The sequence below is a fragment of the Schistocerca cancellata genome, chromosome 5 (assembly GCF_023864275.1).
Source record: "Schistocerca cancellata isolate TAMUIC-IGC-003103 chromosome 5, iqSchCanc2.1, whole genome shotgun sequence".
Taxonomy (NCBI): domain Eukaryota; kingdom Metazoa; phylum Arthropoda; class Insecta; order Orthoptera; family Acrididae; genus Schistocerca; species Schistocerca cancellata.
This window is the reverse complement of record NC_064630.1, coordinates 175,232,578-175,258,088: the sequence shown is the minus strand read 5'-3', so window position 1 is coordinate 175,258,088 and position 25,511 is coordinate 175,232,578. Positions and strand designations below refer to the sequence as shown.

At 43.7% G+C, this 25,511-nt stretch overlaps 1 protein-coding gene across 7 annotated transcripts in view; it reads right to left on the bottom strand.

The window, feature by feature from the left end:
- The window catches only part of LOC126189035 (protein bric-a-brac 1-like), a 1,796,149-nt gene that overhangs the window by 313,976 nt on the left and 1,456,662 nt on the right, over nucleotides 1–25,511 (bottom strand). For all 7 annotated transcript variants that reach the window (XM_049930881.1, XM_049930880.1, XM_049930879.1 and 4 more), the window contains one exon: nucleotides 3,863–3,916. In XM_049930881.1, the coding sequence (XP_049786838.1) occupies nucleotides 3,863–3,916 (54 nt within the window). The remainder of the gene's footprint in view (nucleotides 1–3,862; nucleotides 3,917–25,511) is intronic.

Genomic DNA, 25,511 nt, shown 5'->3' with positions numbered 1-25,511 from the left:
GATTTAGTTCCACAGTACACTTACAAAATTTTAAAAAATATGTGATACCATGGCTGAGGTGACATCAAAGAAGACTTTCATAATGTTAACGAACTTGCTGTTTTGAACGACTTTACGACTGCTATGTGAATCATTAGCCTAATGAAAACTATAACGTATTTTTATATAGGTGACATTTTTACCTGCTTTCGCCTTATTGGTCTTAACGTAACACCTGACGAAGGTTTACTACAATCAATGTTTCTTTATTTTTGAAAATACCGAAAAATACAGAAGACGTATAGCGAGAATATGAATTTTTGTCCAGTCCCCAACTGCTAACAACACGTTGAAATATTTCTTGCCTCTTCTTTTGTAATGCATTACCTCGTCCCGGCGACTATGAGGTAATTAGCGACGAAGCAGGAACTTTGGGGGAAGGGCTTGACCCTTCCACAGAAACCATCTAAGGCTGTCCCGTAAACGATTTAGGAAATCCAATCGAGAACGTAAATGTGGATGGCTGTACGGGAAACTGAACCTCAGTCGGTATATCACTTGGATGTTAACAACTGACCAAGTTCAGCATGGTGCTTAATACGGCCATGGATGTTAACTATGAATACTGACTGGTTTTCAATTACGTTTGTAAGGTGCTTCGTAAGTGCGCATTACAATACAGCAAGACGTATTACGTAGATACGATCTGTTGCCCGTGTTGTCATATTCGTAAACAATGGGAAACCTTAGCTGCAGAAAGAGCTATTTCCCCCCCCCCCCTCTTCTCTCTCTCTCTCTCTCTCTCTCTCTCTCTCTCTCTCTCTCTCTCTCTCTGACATACCGTGGTAATGACCTACTCGAAATGAGAACCACATGTTACTACCTTGGAAAAGTATATGTACAGTAAGCATGTTTACCGTTCACGAATACGTTTAATGTGCTAACAGCTGTAAGTCATAAATTCGACCCTGTTTGTCACTACGACACAATGTTAATACAGATCGATAAATTCACATTGCCAATTTGTTGATCAACGTTAACTATGATGATGTGTGTCCTAACACGTCATTACGGTAAACACTGTTTTTGGAATGAGGACGAGAAAGAGATGAGGGCCACAGGAGTAGTGTGTGATGTGACAGAATGGGTGTGTGTGTGTGTGTGTGTGTGTGTGAGAGAGAGAGAGAGAGAGAGAGAGAGAGAGAGAGAGAGAGTAGGGGGGATAAAATTTTTGTTTTTTATAGGTTGCGGAAAATTGCTTCCTTCGTCCCCGTCCCGTCCGTCCTTGCTTTCAAGACTAACTGTAATCTCAGTGTACAACATCTTCATTTTCTATATATTCAGAAACAAAACCCCACTGAAGATTGCAAAACGTCGCCAGAACGTACACTAACACAAAAAAACGTGTTCTTTATCGATATATACTACAAATCCTTCACTGTCTCAGGCGCTGTTAGCTCAACAGGGTGCACCACGAAACGCAAACAAGAATTACGCTTCTTTTGTACTTTTTTTTATACTGAGAAAGCACTCCTCAGTAACAATAAATGTCGGTAAGCACCGTAACATATCATTTATCTGTGTATGATACGGCATGACAGAAATGATTTTTTTAAGAGTGGTAACGCGCACAATGTATCACTACTATAATCTACTTAGCCACTTGCGACACTGCAGTTTCAAAATCCCTTGAGTTTCCTACTTCACCATTAATATTAATATATTTTGCTCCCATGTGAGAAAAGCTCCAAGACACGCGCACACACACACACACACACACACACACACACACACACAGAGTTGGGAACCGATGTTCTAGAAAGTAGGCAAAACTGTACCTGGGAACTACAAAATTTGTGAAGAGGCGCCGCCACTTAATATATGCAGCTCGCCAGATCTGCCTGCCTCCCTTAATAACGAGCCACATTAAAGATAAAGACGGTGATTGTCTCTTGAGCAGAAGTTAAAAATTAATTATAACACTGCGCCGATTGAACACCATGGCAAAATTCATTGTGTAGCAACAGAAAAAAAAAATGTTTGCTACAGAAGGCAACTATTTGTCTTTTGTGAAGTATGCGAAACACCTCTACACTCTTCGTGCAACTATTTATGAGTGTCAGCAGCAAGCAGCGAAAACTTACGTTTCGTCTTACACCACTTTTATAAGAACTTCGAAGCATGATCGTATAAAACTGACTGTCATTTTGCACTCCATTTGGCTAAGGAAATCTTCATTTCACACAAAGTGCCACATTTAGAAAGGAGATGTATACAAAGGACCACACGCACGGAAGAACCACGAAGGCGTAACTGGCCAGCTAAAGTACTGTAGCGAAACGAGGAAAGGAGATTTCTTCGCTGACCGACTATCCTAATCGCACTGAGTGTCGACCAAACTTCTCCACCGAAATAATTCTTGTGTCCTCCTTCACTGGCAGCGAACACCAGATAACATCTGAATAATCAGTATTGTCGCGAAGCTTCCACAGGCTGTCACACGTGTGATTGCCTTTCGTGAACCGGATTCACTGGCGCAGGTGCTTAGTGGAGTAAATGTCAGCGTATTAAATACTGTGTACTCTACACTGATGCTGATCACGAACAAAAATCATTGATACAGCCAGCGATACGACGCGAAACTTAAGAAGGTATTCTTTTAGAATCATTTAACATATACCGGATAAAAAAATCAGTCATCCCCACGAGGAACTGCGTTAATAGCATGTAACACTCCAGTTCGGGGAGGGAGGCAATACAAGTTTCTTCAGTATGCCATATTCAGCTCCTATAAATCCTATAAAGTTACCAAATGATGGTGATACTGATTACTACGCTGTTTAGCGAGCCAGTCTAGGTTCAACAAGACGTCTTAGTGTTCGGCAAACAAAGGATCCTATCGCTAGCTGGGTCAATGATTTTTGTTCGTGACCAGCATGACGGTAGAGTATACAGTATTTTATACTCTGACATTTGCTCCACTGAGCACTCACTGTGCCTGAACATCAGTGTTGTTATCTTGGAAGAAAGCAATGTCCACAGCATACTCCTAATGAAGATGTGGAAGAAAGGGCAACACTTGGTCAGCGAGAATGCTGAATTAAACATCACGGTTCATGCCCGCGATAGCCTGAGACCTACATCCGCTGACAGCAGCTGTCCGTGTGGGGTTTCAAGTAGATTTCCATTGAGAAAGCACGACAATCGTCTCCCCTCTCTTTCAGTTAGATTCTTTCTAGGACCATTGTTCTTACGCCGTGTTACATGGCGACAAGTGGTACAACATTTTTCGTGGACAGGCTGGAAAGTCCGCGTTGATACACCATAAAATGGCCAACTTCATTTACGGTTTGGTCATGGACACGTTAGCTCCTTTTGTCATTTTGTTACGTCCCCACTTTGACCCACCTTAGAATTCGCTGACTCCATACAACTGACTGGTACATAAACACCATTTAACTGCGCCTGAAGGTCTCACGAGTATCTAATACCAGTTCAGCATTACAAAGCGTGTGCTATTTTAAGATGCGATTAATATTTTTAGAATTTTGATGAAGACTGGGTCGACAGTATAATTGCTGATGCAGTTATTCGGCACGTAGTTGTTAAACATATCTATTGTGATTGAAGTTTCGACATTTCGTCACTGTCAAGTATATAGTGGGCTTTCATACCGCACTGAATGACTTCATACACTACTATTTTACCCGGTGAGCTGAGTTATGTAGGAATAGCAACCACTTATCTTGCAAGCGGTTTCTTGCCAGTTTAAAGACAAAAGCTATGACAGTAGGGCAAGGCTCGCCCTTCTCCTGGGAGGCAGGCATCTCGTGGCAAGCGGGCTGCGGCGCGAGCTGGGCCAGGCGACAGCTGCGCTACTCACGAAGTCCTCCGGCGCTCCGTACTTCGAGTCCTCGGTATCATCATCCGCACTTACCTGCAACATATACACAAGTACTGTATCAAACAACATCACTCGGGAAGCGGTGACTACTAAGACAACTACTACAAACATACATAAATCCGTAAGAATACGAGCGGGTGAAGATCTCTTCTGAACAGTACGTTGCAAAACATCCCAGATATGCTCAACAATGTTCATGTCTGGGGAGTTTGGTGGCCAGCGTAAGTGTTTAAACTCAGAAGAGTGCTCCTGGAGCCACTCTGTACCAATTCTGAATGTGTGGGGTATCGCATTGCCCTTCTGGAATTGCCCAAGTCTGTCGGAATGCACAAGGGATATGAATGTATGCAGGTGATCAGAGAGGTTGCTTAAGTACGTGTCACCTGTCGGAGTCGAATCTAGACGTATCAGGGGTCCCATACCACTCCAACTGCACACGCCCCACACCATTACACAGCCTTCATGAGGTTGTCTCCATAACCGTATACGTCCATCCGCTCGATACAATCTGAAACGAGACTCGACCGACCAGGCAACATGATTCCAGTCAACAGTCCAATGTCGGTGTTGACGGGCCCAGGCGAGGCGTAAAGCTTTGTGTCGTCCAGTCATCAAGGGTACAAGAGTTGGCCTTCGGATCCGAAACTCCACATTGAGGATGTTTCGTTGAATGATTCGCCCGCTGACACTTCTTGATGGCCCAGCATTGAAATCTGCAGCAATTTGCGCAAGGGGTGCACTTCTGTCACATTGAACGATTCTCTTCAGTTGTCGTTGGTCCAGTTCTTGTAGAATCTTTTTCCGGCCGCAGCGATGTCGGAGATTTGATGTTTTACCGGATTCCTGATATCCTCGGTACACTCGTGAAATGGCCATACCGGAAAATCTCCATTTCATCGCTAACTCGGAGATGCCGTGTCCCATCGCTCATGCGCCGACTATAATACCACGTTCAAACTCACTTAAATCTTGATAACCTGCCACTGTAGCAGCAGTTATCGATCTAACAACTGCGCCAGACACTTGTTGTCTTACATAGGCGTTGGCGACTGAAGCGCCGTATTCTGACCGTTTACTTATCTCTGTATTTGAATACACATGCGTGTACCAGTTTCTTTGGCGCTTCAGTGTATGTTTTTTCTTTTAATCAAACATGCACGTTTCAAAATGTTATATATCATCATCTGCATGTCTCGCTTCGTTTCTGTGACATACAGTACATAAAATTTTCAACAGTTTCGATTACTATTACAAATCTGAAAAATTACCAAGCGCCTGTCTTATTTTGCAGCCTCAGACCATTCAGTGGTTTCGACTTATTATGAAGTTATCATCAGACGACCGATTTAAAAACAGAGAACGAGGATTACATTGAATACCTGGAATTCAAATTACAAATCAAAGTGGCTTCTATACTCAAATACATCTACTTGGAGATGTATCACCGTTGCTTATATCAACTGAACAGGTCAGGCGAGGCGACTACAATGAAAACATATTTGTGCCCTAGTTACTGGAACTAAGGGGTACAGTTAATTACGTAACAGTATAAAGATGACCAGTTGCTATGTTACGTATCAAAGTACGTGTAGTTGTACATAGAAGTTAGTTAGATTTGTAATTTAGTTTCCTAGTATTTTACTATCTGATTTTTTGTTTCCTTTTTAGCAACTCATCTGGTGGTTGGTGTCTTGGCCGAAATCGGCTTGAATGACAAGGGCCTGAAATATTTGATTTAAAAAATTTACAAGACGACCACCGCGATTCTGTAAGGTAGTTTATGCGTATTGTGTGTAAATTTAAAAGCGAATGCGACAAATGTTTAGAATGTAGCACAGTCGCCTAGGGGAGTCGAGACGAACAAATTTATACAGGTCACTTGCAGTCCATTACGCCGAAAGAAACATCAAATTAGCCTACATAAACCGCTTAAGCTACAGCGCAGGCGAATCGCGCGCGATTTTCAACATTTTCCCTCTCTTACGCCACCAGCTTAGTCGGCTATTTCGTTAACATCATTAACTTAAATTTTCTTATGACAGTATTGAAAGAAAGAAGACTTCTATAATCGTTATGCAAACATCAATTACGTTAACGATTAGAAACTTAACCCTTACAAGCAAAGCAGTATCGTAATGAGGCCAGACAAACAAAAAGGTTTAATTCTTGATTTTGTGCTGTTGAAATTCAGAATATTTTGAGGTTGCCCAGTAGTTAGCACACTGGACTCGTATTCGTGAGGAGGAAGGTTCAAACCCGTGTCCGACCATTCGGATATAGGTTTCCGTGATTTGCCTACATCGCTCCAGGAAAATGCCGGGATGGTTCCTCTGAAAGGACACGCCCGATAGGACCAGCGAAGTAAGATGGTCCCTAGAGTAGGCCACACTAGCTGTGGGGTTAATAGCTTCAGTGCCGCGTCCGAACCTTGGTCAGAGCTGGAGAGTGAGCGGCAGGCTGGAACCCACGGGTCGAGCTGTGCAGCCGCGGTCGTGATATACTTTCATCCGGCCACAGAGGATGATTTACGTCCCGCGTGGGCGCCAGCGGTCGGTCGGTCGGTCGGCCGGCAGGCGCGGCGCGGCTTAAACCGTTTAAAAATATAATGATTCCCTCGCAGGGGCCAGTTGCGCGCCCAAGGAAACCGTACAATAAATCCTCATTCGACGGGCCGGCCAGCAATCCGATCAGCGCTCGGCAAAGTTTAATTCGTCACTGTCATTTCGGCGGCGTCGGGTATTAGGCGGGCTGGCCGGTCGGCCCGCCAGGTCGATACTGGCGATCACTCGCGGCTTGTTGGTCGCTGGATCGATGGCGCAATAAGAATCGAGAGGGTTGGGAGGGGGAGGGGCAGTCTGGGAGAGGCAACGCGGGTGGAGCGGCTCAAATCGGCGGCCGCGAATCGCTGACAGTGGGCGTGGGCAATGTAACCAGCGCGTGATTACGTGTGGCTCCCATGTCGACTTCGCTTTCGATTATCGAGAATGGTACCGTACTCAGCTCGCACGTATCTGATTTGAAATACAGTGAACTATAAAAACGCCAAGTGTTAATAAATTCTAAAAGACGCGGAGTGTTGTTAGCACACGCAACAGTATTCTGTCAATACGGTATTGAAATAATTTAAAATATTTCAGCCGAAAAATAACATCTTGCTTTCTCTCAATGAGGATTGTATGCGGGCTGAGACAGACAGATACAGTGTAACACATTCTATATAAACTAAACATTCAAAATTGAAATCAAAAACTTCTTGTAAGCAGGAGAACACGAACTACACGCTTCACTGACCCCAGAATCAGGACTACCGACCGACAGATATATGTAACGTGGCTCAATAGCCGAATACACTTCTACGTTGTCTCCTAATGTAAGATGTATTGCCCCTAGAAAGGGAGTACATCTTGTAAGGTATGTTTCCATTTGTACAACTGGAGAGATATACTCCGAGATACGTTCACTGACCCTGAGGTTGAAATATTACGTCTCCTCTTGTCTCCACAATCAGAGCATATGAATATTCCTGAGGCAATGCAGCCTGCATAGTAAAATTAATCAAATGATCTTCACTGTCCTCCAAACTTTCAAATTTCTGCAAGTTTCATTGCAATATTTGTAACACTATAATGGCCTCAATGGCCTCGCCTGCTGCTCTCAGCTCTTGCTGGTATGGACGCCGCCTTACAACTTCGTGTCCCGACTGTGATTTACGCATCAGCTTGCCCATCGTCTCTAGCTTAATCACTGTGATTATTACCAACCTGCTAAGAGAAATTAAGGATAGGTGTGGATATAATACACTTACACAAATAATAGTTGTAGACAGACTCAGAGATATTATATATATATATATATATATATATATATATATATATATATACTGGGTGCAGCCCTCAGGTATAAGTAAAAGCAGTCCATTGAATCAACTGGCGTGACAGAACTCCAATGATTGACAAATAATGCTACGGCGACACTAGAAGTTATATAGAGTTGCCTGAGCAACAGCTTGGGTGGGCCGGCCGCTGTGACCGAGCGGTTCTAGGCGCTTCAGTCCGGAACTGCGCTACTGCTATGGTCGCATGTTCGAATCCTGCCTCGGGCATGGATGTGTGTGATGTGCTTAGTTCTAAGTCTAGGGGGCTGATGACCTCAGATGTTAAGTCCCATAGTGCTTAGAGCCATTTGAACCATTTTTTGAGCATGGGTGACTCCGAGGTTTGGCTGTGATCGTACTTTTGAGTTATCATCATGCTATGTGTTAATCAAATTGTTGGGACGAATGAGGAACAAGATCATTAAACGCTTTGCTCATTGAAAACATATAACTTTCCCTAACGTCCTTAGACTTCAGCAGTTAGGTACCAGTATACTGCTAAAACATGCGCCCAAACTTGGTCCAAGTGACCCGGAGGTCTACTCTTCTAACAGCTGAAACACGCGTTGATTTCTTCACGGGGTTCTAAAGGGTCAGCAAGTGTGCTACGTTTGGGTGCTATATAAAATCTCGCCTGGTAATGAAAACTGTCGATTGACGAAAGTGGCGCTACTTTTTATTGCCAACCAGTTTATTTTGCAGCAGTTCTGGAATACTGAGCTGCCAGGGAATGGTATCTGCTAACGGCTAACTTCATCTTGCAGGCGTATCCCTACGCGTGAAAGTATTGGTGATTCTACAAATTCCTGGCTTCAACGGAAATCGGAAGTTTGGTGGTAATTAGAAACCTTCTAATACAACTAGGTACCGACTCGCTAAAATTAGGGAGAATGCCTCCATACTTATGTATTATCATCATTATTTCGTCATCTCTCGGCTACCCTCCGATAAACAAAATTGATGTGCAAATTTTCCACTCCTTACATCCTGAAGTTTCTGGATTAATTTCTAGGATCAAATGCTTCATTCTGTTTAGTCTAATTAATTCTGCAGTTTTATCGCCATCCCTTGGCTTCATAACATGACTCCGCTGATCACCATTCTTGAATATTATGCATCAGTCCTCGAGAGGAGTCAAGCTTCGTTGACTGTTACGTGTGAGCTTACAGCGTATTTGCACACTGATTGCAAAGAAATCGCAACACCAAGAAGGAGTAATGCGATATCGACGGAAGTTGGCAGTTTCTACACCTGAAAGATGTCTACTTACATTTCGCGCCAGTCGCATGACAGCAGCGCTAGCAGCGCCACTACGAGGATGCAAAACAGATTTACTTTCAATACATGCAGTAACGGTCGTGTGCGTTTGTTACCTTTGAGACTGAACGTGGTGAACTGATGTTAGCCAAGAATGCCTTTAAGGCGACAAAGAGGCCTTTATCAACACCTCACTCAGTTTGAACGAGGTCGTGTAATAGGTGTATGTTCCTTGTGCGATATTGCAGGAAGACCTGGCAGGAACGTAGCCACCGTACATAACTGCTGACAGAGGTGGTCACAAGAAGGTTCGGTCGTAAGAAGGCCGGACTCTGGACGGCAACGTGGCACTACGGTAAGGGAAGACCATCATATTTGGCGTATGGCTCTGGTGCATCGTACTGCACTGCATCTGCAGCAGCAATCTGAGCAACATTTGACAAACCAGTGACACAACGAACTGTTACAAATCGATTACTTCATGGACAGCTCCGAGCCAGACGTCCTGTAGCACTGACCCCAAACCACCGCCATTTGCGAATTTCGTGGGCTCAATAGAGGGCAGGGTGGAGTTCTGTTGGGTTTTCTAATGACAGCTGGTTCTGCTTCGGTGCCAATGACGGCCGTGTGTTTGTTAGCAGGAGGCTAGTTGAGGGCCTGCAATCAATCAAACATTGTGCGTGCTAGACATACTGGTCCCACATCTGGAGTTATGGTTCGGGGTGCGATTTCGTATGACAGCAGGAGCACTCTCGTGGTTATCCCACCCATCCTGACTGCAAATTTGTTCGTCAACCTGGTGATTCGACCTGCTGTGCTGCCATTCATGAACGCTAGCCCACATACCACTGTTGTAACCCAGCATGCTTTACGGAGTGTCGACACAGTGGCCTGGCCTGCTCGATCACCAGATCTGTCTGCCGTCGAGCACATATGGGACATCATCGGACGACACCTCCAGCGTCATCCACGAACAGCGTTACCCGCCCCTTTACTGAGCGACCAAGTGGAAGAGGCATGGAACTCCTTCCGACAAACTGACATCCGGAACATGTACAACACTATGCATGCACATTTCCATGCCTCTATTTAACATTCTGGCGGTTACGCCGGTTATTAATGTACCAGTATTTCACATTTGCAATGGCTTATCTCGCGCTTACATTAACCTGTGATCTTGCAATGTTAATCACTTAAATATGTTACCTAGACAAACGTATTTCCGAAATTTCATACTCTACATTAATTACTGTTTGGTGCTGCGGGTCTTTCCGTCAGTGTATGTTCAGACAAGAAGCTGTCCACAGCGCGCCACGCGGCCTCGTTGACGAGGTGAGACGGCGGGCGGGCACTCGCGGCGTCCCTGCCGCCTGGCGACAAACGGTGCTGCCCCCACCTGGCGCACCGCGACGCAGTGATTCACGGCGGCCTCCGCGGTCGCCGACGGCGGCATTACTCCACAGCGCACCGGACTACACCACGGAAACAGCCGCTCCGGTTACCATCACGACTCAATGTCGCTTTGAATTATCATCCACAGGTCGCTGTAATAGGAGTAATCTTTCTGAATCGCACGGTTATAGCTGTAATTCCTCTGCAGCATTGTAAGGTGTATGTCAACGTCTATGGCGAACGTCTGTCAGCATTGGCAAACCATTGTTTGGTATCAATGAAGGGCAAGCGACAGGGAGAAGGTAAATCGTGATGTGCCTCAATTTGGACCTCAACACCGATAGCATTAATCCGCCTGCAAAAGACGCAACTCTATTTTCGAACTGAGATAATGTTTGCTATCAGTCTTTTCACATACCCATCGCCAAAGTAAAGCACTAATAATTTATCTAGACCCTAGAACATATATTAGCACTGCGCTGCCGTTATCTGTTAGTCTTCACATCTCAGGCAGAATGTGCCCCAGTCATTGGGTTCGACGTGGGTTACAATGACTTGCATTTCTAATTTGTAAATTCCACGTGGCTGTTATGAGACGTTCCACGAATCTGTTGAGAAAACATAACGGCTACCAACAACTCCGGTTTTCTTGTACACAGGTGCGGGATATGACTGGCAAAATACGGGCAGAAGATCAACTACTGCTCGTGGGGTTAGTATCTTTTCGTCATCGGAATTAATTAAAGCACAGTAAATCAGTTATGAAATTGGTAGTTAGTTTCAGTTCAGTACACTACTTGGCATTTTCCTATAGGAAATAGCGTTCTGTATGCTACAGCTTTCCTTTGACCTGACACCCACCCAGTACAGCTCGCTTTCTTTCACACACACACACACACACACACACACACACACAGACTTTATTTCAAAATTAGTTCAAATGCCTCTGAGCACTATGGGACTTCACATCTATGGTCATCAGTCCCCTAGAACTTAGAACTACTTAAACCTAACTAACCTAAGGACATCACACACATCCATGCCCGAGGCAGGATTCGAACCTGCGACCGTAGCAGTCGCGCGGCTCCGGACTGAGCGCCTAGAACCGCTAGACCACCAGGGAGTTAACAACAGAAAGAGAGACCCCACACAATAACTAATACTACGTTTCAAACAAGTAACAAAGAAAGACTTGGGTTTTTAGAGATTACTGTGTCAGGTCTGCTCCGACAAGGATACAATGTCCCCATTGGTTATTTTCCGCAGATAAACTGCTTCAACGACTGTACATTAATTGTCCTAGACAAATAGTAATAAATGGTAAGCATACAGTGACTTAAAACTACGAATGTCTGAGATCGCAAGTCGACTGTTGGTTCTTGTAAAGTTCCGTACCATCAGGCAAAACTGTGTACCAAGTATATAGCTATAGTAGGTTTACTGTAATCTTCAGCATTCCCTTATGAGTGTGGATGGATTCCCGAAAGCGTGGGACCTGTATTCAAATACCAGAAGATACACTGAAGAGATGCAGCGAATGTAGTTACTTTGGGCGGGAGCTAAATGAATGTCATATGTTGATTCTGACACTACGGTTTATATTAAATATTGCACGGTAGCATTACTACTGAACACCTGTTTCAAGTACGCAGGCCGAATCTGTGAAAGAACTGACGGCTTTACAACGTTTCACGTGCTGGAGTGCAAGGAGAGAAAGCGTTAAATGGTGCACCGATCACAGAGGGCGGCCCCGAGAGGCAGAAGAGATCTTTGTTCCGGTGACGCTTTCAACTGCAGCGCAAGCGGTGGCTGGCTTTGCGGGAAAAGACGCCGGGGGCGGCTGCGGCCGTGACAAATGCAGACGTGGCGCTACAAAGCGGCCTTGTTTACAGCGCCGTGGCTTAGCCGAGACCGCGCGGGATTCGCGCGTCCTGTCGCCGGCACTCGATTACAGGGCAGGCCCAGCCCGCGGGGACACTCCCAAATGACCGCCGTTTGAGCGCCCGCGCCGCCAAAAATGCGTGCAGCGATGCACTGCGGTTTCATCCACGATAATACGCGGACCGAGCGCAAAAGGCAAACACAAAAAGGAAAAAAGAAAAAAGAAAGCAAATAAAAGCGAGAACAGTGAGCTTCCCTGGGAAAATGTAGCCTATCAGTTCACAAAACACCGGTGTAACCTACTTCTGCTCAGGCTCGGATAGAGTGCATCAAAATTGTAAACTGTGCTTCTAAATAAAAATGCGGAGCACAGTCTGATCGGAGACGACAAAGAAACCAACGCAGAATCCAGTGTTGCACGTATTCTTCAGTGCGACTGCCTTAAATAATGAGTTTTTAAGTATTTGCAATTTACGCAATTGGTGGCGAAAGGAGTTCGTGACACGGCTTTTATGCTATTGCTCCATTCCCACGTCCGCACAGGTGATAGCGAACAATAAGGGTACGGAACTGCCTCAGTCATTCACTAAAACCCGGCTACATTAGCACAATGCAGTTGAATGTCGGTAATACGATTAGAAATTTAATTTTGTTTTCCTGTTTAATTCGCAGCTAGAGTAGCAGGTACTTTTTATCTACTTCCTGTATGTTTCCCCACTTTGCTTGCAGAATTTCCTGTTTCACACAGGCGCTGTCTAGCCTTGCATTTTTCAGCTCCCCTTACTGATCGTACCCTTATTTTCAGCTATCGGCCGGAAACGCAAATGCGTTCTATCGTTTCATTAAGAAGGATGCAGTATTTTCGTACATCTTTGAGACATCCCTTAAAAACCAGTTGAGCTATCGAAACGAGCGGACTGCGGGAGTCCGATCGACCTCGGCTGTCCTAGCTAGGGCACTCCGGCCGCGCTCCTCCCTAGCGCCGCGACGAGTGGGCTCTAGGAACAGGAATAGGCCGCAGCCGGATGCCGCTACAGCGAGGCAGTCTGCTTCTCACAGTTCTCTGACAATACCAATTGTGTTGAATTAGATTTACATTCTGCGTTAGGAGTACCATGCCGTCTATACACTTGTCCCAAAAAAAAAAAAAAAAAAGAAGAAACTGGAGAAGCCACATCACTGAATGCTTAATGGACCGATTAACAGACGGCTGCGCTCCTGGAGAGCAAATCTGGGCCAGTACTGCCCTAGGCAGTAACACGTCACTGGATGACAGTTCTCGAAAGGCAGATCATAGACACTACAGTGAATGTCAGCGTACGAAACTGGACGCGCGAATTGTCCTCCTAACAGCGGCTTACTTCTCCTCGTGTGATACTTCTGAACGAAACTTCCCGAACTGACACACAGTTCCTCTGCGCAACGGTAAATGGTTACTCAGCTACGAAGGTGGCGGTCGAAAACATCTTGCCAGTGTTAATTCACTGGTTACAAAATCTCACTTCCTTACTTTTTACTAAAGGCCAATCAAAGACATATCTTTTATCATCATCATCATCATCATCATCGTTAACATCATCAACATTGTTTAAGATCATTTGTCTGCTAGGATTCAACTCTCCACGTCTTATACACATATGAAGCAATACACGTAGCTCAAGCAAAAGAAATGTCTATCGTTGAACAGCTGCATGAAAAAGCAACTGAACTGTAGGTTTGTGTGTGTCTAGAGCCACTGAGAATGCCTTAAAAATACAACATAGCTCTGTCGCACTCAAAACAATGAGCCATGTGAACATAGCAGAATATAAGACACCGTCAGCAGAACGAAGTAACATAGTAAAAGTTAAGTGGTTATTAGTTTAACGAGACAGTTTCTCGGAACAGACTAAACTATCTATCCACTAAGAATCAAGAGGGATTATGAACACTGTTCTAATTTGCTACGAAAGATACATCTTTTGCAAAAATAATAAACCGAATGTAGACAAAGCAAATATAAATAATTGTCAGTCGCATAAGGTAAAATTTCCTGAGAAATTTTTCCCAGTTATCTGGGAAAGCAAAAGAGCTTCATTTACAAATATAGATTGCAATAAAAATGTAACGTTCTGATGTAAAATGTGTAGCTCGAGGATGTCACACAAACCCGGCACCTGTAACGCCTACGAAGCGATTCTTTTTCAGGTCAGCAACTAATGAACTGATGTCAGCAGCAGTCAGCTAGTATAGAGTATATATGTTTACGGAGTGAGCACAGCGTACTGCGCGTGTTCTGAATATCAAATAGACATAGTCATACGATTTTAGGACGACGCTGTTTGTCTCCAATTTGCAGTAATAGCGGAACTTGAGTATTACATGTATTCGCCTTGTTTCAAATACGTTTCTGCACGTTTTTCCTTTAGGAACAGTTACGGTGCAGTACTGTCCTTGATACGGGTGTAAAAATAAATAAATGAACTTTTCACAGGTATGTACAACAGCTGTATAATTTAAATGTCATACTGATATGGGGCGCTTTATACAAGTGTGTTGAAAAATATTCGAGACATATTTTATGGCCATGTGTTTGCGGGACAAGTGCTAGATAAATCTGCAAGCGTGTTAGTGAAAACTGGTACTCAGTGTCTACAAACTGATGCTACGTTTATACGCAGATAAAATTTATACATAACAGTCTGATTAATTTCCTCGAATTTATGTTTTATTACGTCCAAATTGGAGCACTGATGATGTATTTTTTCGTGCATAGTGTTTGGTTGTACTTTTCTGGTGAGATGGCGAAAAAATGTTGTACATATTTCACTTGTCTATAAAAAGCAGGAGACTAAATAAAGGAAAATTGTAAAAAATAATGCAGAAGTAGATGGTACAAATCCCTTTACAGTATTTACTGTAAGGGTTTCCATACTTCGAACACTAAGCAGATTCAGAGGGATGTAGGCTGCAGTACGTACTGGGAGATGAAGAAGCTTGCACAGGATAGAGTAGCGTGGAGAGCTGCATCAGACCAGTCTCAGGACTGAAGACCGCAACAACAACAACTTCGAACACGTTGTTTTTTCGTGACACACAGTCATTGCAGCGCAATTAATTCGAAAATGGATACGACAATATGAATGACTACAATAAAAAAATGTAAAAAAATTATCGTTGTTGGCAGTCATTTCTTATCCCGTTACGGAAAAAACATAAATAAAGTGGAATCTAAGCTATGATACTGTGGCGAAAGACCACAATACCATTACTCTTCCCGCCTTTAAGCCAACTTCAGTTCCTGGTATCATATAGTTGTCTGTAAAACACGTACACAAAGTTTCACGGTGCTTTTGAAGGTGATCTCCCTGTAGCAGAGACGTAAGAACAAAATACGCGAAGCGCTATACGGTCTAAACCACAAGGTTCCAAAATCACGTGACTTGCGCTGCAGCAGATGCTGCGGAGAGAATACCCGTTCTGCGCACAAAAATACTCACTCCACAGATATCTATACTCTACGAATATACCGTGGAAGTAGACACACTCAGCCATTTTCGTTCCGACTTCAATCGGTGGAACACAAGTACATAAATCGAACACGAGACTATTTCTGCGAGAGGAATTCTTCACATTACGGCGGACACACTCGATTACACAGTCTTGTGGCCGTTGCGGGGGCTCGCTACGGAAGACGGGAGAGGAGATGGCAGTGATAGGGGGGCGGGATTTGCGCTGACGAGCTGACCGCTGCGGCCGCGCGGCATTTAGCGTCCAATTGGCGCGCTAAACCGTTTAAAAATATAATGGTGGTGGCAGCGGCGAGGTGGGCAAGGAGAGAGGAGAGGATCAATTAGCGCAGCGCGGTGGGCGCGCCGGCCGCCAGCCGCCAGCCACCGGCGCCTGTCGATATTTTCACACCTCCCCCTGCACGCCCCCGGCCCGCCCGGCCGGCGCAAAAAGTGGCCCCCGCGCGCGCCACCACCGGCAATTAGCCACCAGCGCTCAAAAGGCTCGCCTCACACCACAAATCCCGCTGCTGCCTCCCCCCACCCACCCCCACCCCCACCGCGTCTTACACCCCCGTCACAGGCGCCACGTCAACTGTTCTGTTAAAGGCTCGCTCAGGAGTATCAGGCCATTCCTTAGCTTTTGTAGTAACAGCCTCCCCTGGTGCTGTCTGCTCTCGCTAAGCTGGCCACCTGCCTTACAACTCGTGTGCCGACCGCGGCCCACACAGCTTCCTCACCCACTTGCAGGCGTAATTGACCTTGACCTCTAGCTTAATCACTGTGGCTGTGATAGAACTACTAACAGGAACTGCAACAGCTGGAAAAATTATAAAGCTACGTAAATAAGAGCCGCAGACGGCCTCAAACAGACCAGTTTTCATCGATGTTTCACAGATAACTTGACCGTAGTTTGAGGCGACTGTACAGGCTTCATTTCATCGAAATCGGATCACAGAAAAAAAGACACAGTAAGTTTTAAGACTCTGCTCAGCTTAGTAGTCGCATATTTACCTTACTGAGGACTTAGTACCATGCGCCGATATCTTTCTTTACGAATACAAACAAACATAGAATTTATTTGATTAGGATATACGGGTTTACTTATTTCACTTTGTACTCCGTCTTCAGGCCACGAGTGGACTACCGGGACCATCCGACCGCCGTGTCATCCTCTGTGGAGGTTGCGGATAGGAGGGGCGTGGGGTCAGCACACCGCTCTCCCGGTCGTTATGATGGTATTCTTCACCGAAGCCGCTACTATTCGGTCGAGTAGCTCCTCAACTGTCAGCACGAGACTGAGTGCACCCCGAAAAATGGCAACAGCGCAGCCCGGATGGTCACCCATCCAAGTGCCGACCACGCCCGACAGCGCTTAACTTCGGTGATCTCACGGGAACCGGTGTATCCACTGCGGCAAGGCCGTTGCCTTATTTCACTTTGTGTACAAAGAAACTTAACGAAATTGCTTTGCTTCTTTCGACAGGTTTTACTTATATTTGACTTCTTGGTTACGGTAAACGAATTTATTGAGAAAGTGATCCTACTAGGGCTCCCTCTTTACCGACGAAGCCCTAAAAAAGTTACGGCATACAAAGGCTGATCTTTAACTTCCGTTGCGAAGTACGAGCTTATAAGTAGTAGAGACACGAGAAGCTCGCTTAATTCATGTGGCAACATTGGAAGTGATCGTGAAGTGTGCTTAAACTGCTCAACTGTCCTGCATGCAGGGCTTGGTCAACAGGAAAAAATTTTAAAAAGTGAAAAAAATTCTTAACTGTTAGGGGTTACAGAAACATTTTACGCACCTCATTTGCTACGCATGATTTCGAGCATTCACAGGCGCGTCACACGTTTGTCTATTTTATTTCTTATTCTTCGAAAAATCATTTCACAAAATATTTGGCCAACTTGTTTTCAATTTTTTTTTCAAGTTTGTTATGAAAGTATGATTTTATTGGCACTTCATTTTCCTGAATTTAATACTTGATTTGAAGGAAACCATTTGACAGTTAAATATCACAAATATAACTTTTCTATGTGCAAACTAGCTACACTTTGAAGAGATGAGATTTTTGACACTTCATTGACACAGGTAGTAGAAGCTGTGAGTGAAATATTTCAATTTTACCTCAAATCACTTATTATGTTTGCCTTAATTACCTGGATTACTTTCATGAAATTAAATTTCTTCTTCTTTAAAACTAGACCTTACACCGATCAATTTCATACCTTATTTCTCCATTACCCCTCTTCCTTTATCCACTGACTAAATTGCAGGGAGTCTTGTTTTCGCTTCGCTCAAACATTTGACCAACATTCAATACGTGCAGCAATACACGTGAAAATGAAGGCGGCCAAAAGAAAGAGATTCTGTCAAATTATGCTACGTATGCAGCAGAAGTTTTAGCGTTACATGAGCGGCATTGTGGATGACTCCAAGGCTTAGTTGCGGTCGTACTTTCCAGCTATCACCGTAACATTTATTAGCAGTATAGAATTGTGACGCACTAGTTGTCTAAATGGGCGTTTTTCTTAATTCAAAACATAACACTTTTCGAAAAGACCTTTAAAGAAGAAGAAAAAATAAATCATTACTTCGCATTATTTCAGGTACTAACTGACATACATATCGACGTAAGCAACGAAAACCTCGTAACTACATTTTGATAAATTTTCCAGGAGAAAAAAACACTTTCTCAAAATAATACATTAAGTGATACAGATAATGTTGCTACATGTGTAACTATATAGTAGTAGCGTAGTTACTGACAGATTAGAGAAATCCATGCACTTTCAAATCTCTCTTTGATAAAGTTACATGGTGTTGGAATTAGGAGTTTTCATTGCCCACCATCGATATCCTGATGCAGTTGTGCTATGCCTTCCTAAGAGGTAGATATTTATTAAATCACTCGTCGCGACGAAAGAGCAATAAGATGCTTGAAGACTTTGTTCGTTGACAATCAACAGCCTTGCTTGAAGTTCGGAGCCTTCAGTATACAGGGATACTGCTACAATATGCTGCCTGAACTGTTTGTCCGTGTGGCAGAAACCGCCCGCTGACTTCGTCATGGCGGTTCAAAAACTGACGCCCCACTGTCCGCTTTGGCTACCATAGAAAACCGTTAACAGACGAATGTGTCGCTACTTTTCATGGTTAACCTAGCTGACTTTTGCAGCCCTTCTGGAAGGTCCACTCTGGAATGCTCAATCTGTCGGGCATTGGCGTCTTCCTAACGGACTACTTCAAGCTTTAGGTGGATCCCTGCCCGTTAAAGCGCTCAGATTCCTGCAAAGACTTGGTTTCAACGGAAATTTTCATCTTGGCGATAGCCGTTGCTGGTATTACGGTTAAGTTTGAAATTAATTATAACTATGTAATCGCAAGGCACCTTTATTAAAAGGTGACCGGTTTCGATCATCACATGATCATCTTCAGGCCTACAACTGTAATGTAATACAGAAAATTAGCTACAAAAATACAAAACATGGATACACCTATAGTGATGGATATGGCTGTGCATGCACTTGTGATCACTGATTTCTCCAATAATGTTTATATATCAATCAACAAAACAAGTTTAATGTCTTTACGGCGACAAATACGCCATTATAAACACCTCACACTGAGTTTGAACGTGGTCATGTAATAGGACTACGAGACGTTTGATGTTCCTTCTCTACATTGCAGAAAGACTTGCCAGGCATGTAGCCACTGTACATGATTGCTAGCAGAGGTGGTGAGAAGAAGAAGAAGAAGAAGAAGAAGACCGCACTGCGAACGACCACGTAGCACTACCGAGTGGAAAGACCATCGTGTTCGGAGGATGGCACATCGTACTACATCTCTAGCAGTAATTTGAGCATCACAGTGACACAACAAAGTTACTTCGAGGACAGCTCCGACACAGAGGCCCTGTAGCGTGCATTCCACTGACGCCAAACCACCGCCATTTTCGACTTCAATGGTGTCTGACGAGGGCTCACTGGAGGGCAGGGTGGAGTTCGCTTGTGTTTTCTGATGACAGTCGGTTCTGCTTCGGTGCCAATGACGACCATGTGTTGGTTAGAAGGACGCTAGATGAGGGCCTGCAACCGACCTGCTTGCGTGCTAGACTCACTGACCTACATCTAGAGTTACGGTCCGAGGTGCGATTTCGTATGACAGTAGAAGCACTCTCTGGTTATCCCACTCACCCCAACAGAAAATTTGTACGTCAGTTTGGTGATTCGACCTGTCATACTTGGCGGCGTTTTGGAACAGGATAACGTGTGCCCATACAACATGCGCTACAGAGTGTCGACATGTTGCCTCGGCCTGCTCGGTCACCAAATCAGTCTCCAATCGAGCGCGTATGGGACATCATCGGGTGACACCTCCAACCTCATCCACAAACAGCCTTAACCATCCCTGTATTGACCGACCAAGTGCAACAGGCATTAAACTCCATCCCACAAACTGACGTCCTGAATCTGTACAACACCATGCACGCAAGTTTGCATGCTTGCATTCAACATTCTGGCGTTTACACCGGTTATTAATGTACCAGCATTTGACATTTCCAATGGATTATGTCGCGCTACGATCTTGCAACTTTAATCACTTAACTGTGTTACAACAAAAATGTATTCCCGAAATTTGATTACTCTACATTAATTATTTTTAATGTTGCGATTTTTTTCATCAGTGCATTTAAAGGTTCTTCAACAACGCTCAGTACTGCGAATTTTACACGTTCTGTATTGATTATATGATGTAACACAGGCTGGCTTTATATTTGTTTGAATACCAACAAAGCTGGGCACTACGGTTACGTTTACTTATATGTACAATAATCTCGGAAATCATTCCTTTCATATCTGTCTCTTAGCTTCTTAATTAAAAACAAACACCTAAAGTTTGTACTTTAATATACTGTAGAATTACTTGTCGGATACACACCATATTCTGATTACTGTCACTGATAATAGTGGCGAAGCTGTATCTCTGCCCTTCGTCTTACACCTCTGCATTTTTGACTAACTACAGCTTGTTACACACGTTGAAGTTTCCATTAGGCTTAAAATCCTGTAAGGTACAACGCTGTATTCGAATCAAACTGACAAAACACACGCCCCTTAATACATACATCACTCTTAACATGAAAAGTAATATTACACCAGATGGGCGCCGTCAGGGCATACTTTGTACTAACATAACTAGACCCAATGCCATTTTCTTCTTTTTTTCCCCTTTCTTCTGGCGTATTTTGTAACGTAATGAGAATGCGTTATGAATGAATAGCGTAAAATTTTGTTAGTGAGACTCTAAAAACATTTTATTTTTCTTTCTTTAACATGTTACTGCTTGAGCGTGGATTGTCCAAAGATGCTTTTACTAGACGAGGGAAGTGCGCTCTATGAGCAAAGTAATGAAACTGGGCGAGATAAGTTAATAGTAACTGCCAGGAGAGAACAGCAGCTGAACAGACAGCATTATTTTGGAAGAGAATTTTCCGATTTTGTATAGAAACATGATGGGCTCAACGAAATTTTATAAATGAGTGATGATTGTTTGTTCAAGAGAAAAACATGGACTTTAGAAATATAACAGGACTCGGGAAAATACTAAAAATGTTGTATGTGGGCAGGAGGATGGCTGGTTTCGTTATGTAAAATGTGAAAATTGTATCATAGGTTTATTTTATTTACTTACTATAAAAAGCTGTATCTCTAGAGAGTAATAAATGTTAAATGGGGTTCATTATCTCGTAACACAGGTCCATTTGGTAACTTAAGCAGGTTTATCATTAAACTGAAGTTTCATACAGTTTTGTTACGTCTGGAAACTTTGCAACAATTTTCATACCCTTGCTCTTCGAGCCCGGTGAATCAGCCTAAGTATGATGTAAGAACAGTCCCAAGAAAGATGCCTTGATGCAGTACAGGCGGGCTGTGAATAAGGTATTTTTTTTATTTAATGGCATTCGGGTCGTGCCCATACAGTCATCTCACCGGTGGAATGTCAATTACGACGATGCGGACGCAAGGACAACACAACACCCAGTGCCCGAGCAGAGAAAATCTCCGACCTGACCGCGAATCGAACCCGGGTCCCTATAGATAGCAATCTACCGAGGCTGGCGTGAATGAAGTAGGACCGCACTGACCTTCGCGATCGAATATTTGAAGCAGATGCTAATACAGCTACGATTTCAAACATCGCACGTGCAAATAGGAACATTGTTGATTTGATGTTTATGTCTTACTGCGGGAGGTCAGATTTCAGTCACACTGTGTAATAATGTCGCCAAGTTATTTGAAATTGTTTTCCCTAGCTGTAATGGACGAGTGCACTACGTGACAGCTGGAACTCTTACGAATTCATCACACGTTTTCGGCAGAGACCACGTAGCGCCATTTCTCGTTGAATGTCCACTGACGTGTAGGGAACCTTGTGTTAGTTGCTGAACCATTCTGTTCGTACTGTTAATCATAAATGCAGACTTTATCTAAATCAAAACAAAAATTTGCAGTGACTTAAAGATTATCTCTTTGAGAAGACCACTGACAAATTTAGTCATCTGCCGTAATTTCTTCAGAACACACTGATTTTGGTATCCCACTTGTTGCGCGAAATGTAAATATTACATAATAAAGGTTATAAGTGGTGTGGAAGCAAGAGGAGCCTTGAAAAATGCGATTTTGATTTGTAACAAGAGTCTTGAAATATGCTATTCTGATTTGCAGCGGGTCGTATTTAAACCCACTAACACGTTTACCAGTTCATTTGCGATTGAAAACTGCTCTTCAACCTATTCTTACAAACTTCTGATCCTCCTGCTTATAAAAAAGTGAATCGTCCTGTATAATTTTCTAAGTCCATAGATTTTCCTAGTGTCTTTGACTTCCCTCTGATAATCACAGATTTCTATCATTAAAGATAAGAGTCTCCTTCCTTCTTATTTTCTTTATAATTTGGTTTCCTTATTATTTACTTTATAAAATTAGCTGTAATTATAGATGATGCGATTTCAGCGGCAAAATATTCTCCTGAGATGCTCTGGAAGTTTGTAATTTACAGTCAGAATTTCGTTCTTCCTTCTTGACGAGGTTTTCGGTATGAATTACAAAGCAGGCTGACTTCCACAGCTTCCAACAGCTGTTAAGTTCTACAATACGACGCAGGTAACTTAATAAAATGTTACTTGAAATCAGTAATACAAAATGCCAGCACATGTCATTAGTTTTACAAGCTATTATTTTCTTACCGTTTCGTATGATTCATTCTTTTCTATCTTGGCCGTTATCAGTATTTCAGTGATTCACCTACGCCGGTCAAGGTAAATGCTGAGACAATTTCTTCGAAATACACAGGGTTGGTTCCCTACTCCACCCTTGTCCATTTCGAGCGGCGATACCTAACACCCCACTGTTCTTCCTCTGTGTCTTGTTATCTGTTCCATTTGAAACACGGTGGGAGGTAAACAGATAAGAGAGATTAGGGCTCGTACAGAGGCTTATAGGCAGTCGTTTTTCCCTCGTTCTGTTTGGGAGTGGAACAGGGAGAGAAGATGCTAGTTGTGGTATGAGGTACCCTCCGCCACGCACCTTATGGTGGATTGCGGAGTATGTATGTAGACGTAGAACAGCCACTGTTGCTACGCATGATATTGTTTTTTTTTTTCCTCCTTCTCTTTCGTTTTTCCAGTGAATGTATTTTGCTATTACAATCTCAGTCAAGATGTGGCCTTCGGTTCCACATTACATACTGTACGTTTCATAAAATTAAAACATTTCAATCATACAATATGGTATTACAACAGGGATCTGTACTAAGACACAACAGCTGCAGTTTATTTTCTTACCGCAATGAGTTTCGAGTGGAGCTCATAACAAAGTGGAACCTCCGCTACAAAAACAATGTCTGGGAAGTTCTCAGGACAAGTATGTGGCTCATGACAAGCACTCGCAGATGCACTGGTATATAACACATATACCTACATAACTGGCGACTCGTTTACTTGAGCCAGAGAAAATTATGGAAGATATCAATGGATTTTATTTTAATAAGTTCAGTTCTTTCGTTGCTTATCTAAATCCGAATTAATCTCTAATTCTTCTAAAATATTTTTAATTTACCTATTTCTATCATGCGTAGGAGATTAAGATATCAACCTTGATACATATTTTATTTTAAACTTTGGAGTAGCGTGAATCTTTGCTTATCCCATTCTAAAAATTGTTACGACAACAATTATGGCCCAGATTATAGTCGCCGGCCGCGGTGGTCTCGCGGTTCTAGGCGCTCAGTCCGGAACTGCGCGACTGCTACGGTCGCAGGTTCGAATCCTGCCTCGGGCATGGCTGTGTGTGATGTCCTTAGGTTAGTCAGGTTTAAGTAGTTCTAGGGGGCTGATGACCACAGACGTTAAGTCCCATAGTGCTCAGAGAGAGCCAGATTACAGTCTCTCTTCCGTCTCTCACAGAAGTAAACAACAAACGTGTTACGCTCTACATGAAACATTAAGCCTACTTCTCGTACAAGCTTGTATCTCCAAGTAAGAAAACGTACACCTCCCACGATACGTCATTTTGGGCATTTCTTGTGGCACAACAAGCAGCGAGAAGCGATTAATGTTTAACTACTTGGCGCCGCTGAGGCTAACTTTTGAATCGCGCACTAAAACGAGAATACGCTCGCTTACTTGGACTCAGGGGAGCCAAAAAGAAGAAGCAAATGGCAATTGCAAAAATAGGATACTACCAACAGTCGATCCCAGAGATACATCGATAAGCTGCACTTAAGCCGTTCGAACTAAGCTGGGACGTTTTTTCGACTGAAGAACCTCTGACATCAGTATTTTGCCCTGGACTGGTACATCTAACTTTGGCTGGCTAAGGCAGCAGAAGCAGCACCAAAGTAAGGACTGCAGAAATCGCTGGCAGTCCATAACACGTGACAATAGGCCGGCGATAAAATTGGACGCTGTCGGCCGCCGCGCGCGTGTAATTCATCTCTTTGTCAGGCAGCGGCGCAATCAACGGCCGCGTGTCGAAATTTTCGCGCCTGCATTTTTTTCCCCTTCCACCGAGAACTGGCGTCAACCACAAAAAAGTCCTGTTCGCTCGTCCGGCGATCAGCGAGAGCATCCGTGGCATGGCAATGAGCTCGCAGTACACCGCTGACGCCTTTCTGAGCACCGCGGTATCGTCCAAGGCCCCATACACCGCTGATAGAAATGCCACAGACAATTGACAAACAAATGATTTTTCAGCTGTGACGAGCAACACGAATCCAAATGGCTGTCACACAAACCACAGTTGTGGTCCCATCTATCTTCCTTGTGTGCCCGTTGTTCACGGCCAAAGGAAATACTTCTATGTTTTCATTTACACCTGAAAGATGGGGTCTTCATCGATTAAACTAAGTTTTTGCAATAGTCTATCTCTTCGAGAAAGATTTTTTTTCTCCCAAATACTTGTTAAATTTAGGAAGACCTGCAGGGGGTATGAAGACTGGTGAAGCGCCTGACGGTTACATCTCACCGTAAGTAAGTGTTATCTATTGTGCACAAATAGGCGGAAAGCTCCTGTTAGGTTACACGAAAGGCAAACAATCACTGTAGTCAGTAACAGCTACAAATATTTAGTACTACCTTTCCAGAGCGATATATACTGGAACAACCAGATAAAATTTAATTTCTGGGAAACGACGTTTTTAGACCTAGGTTCACTGGAATAATCCTAAGGA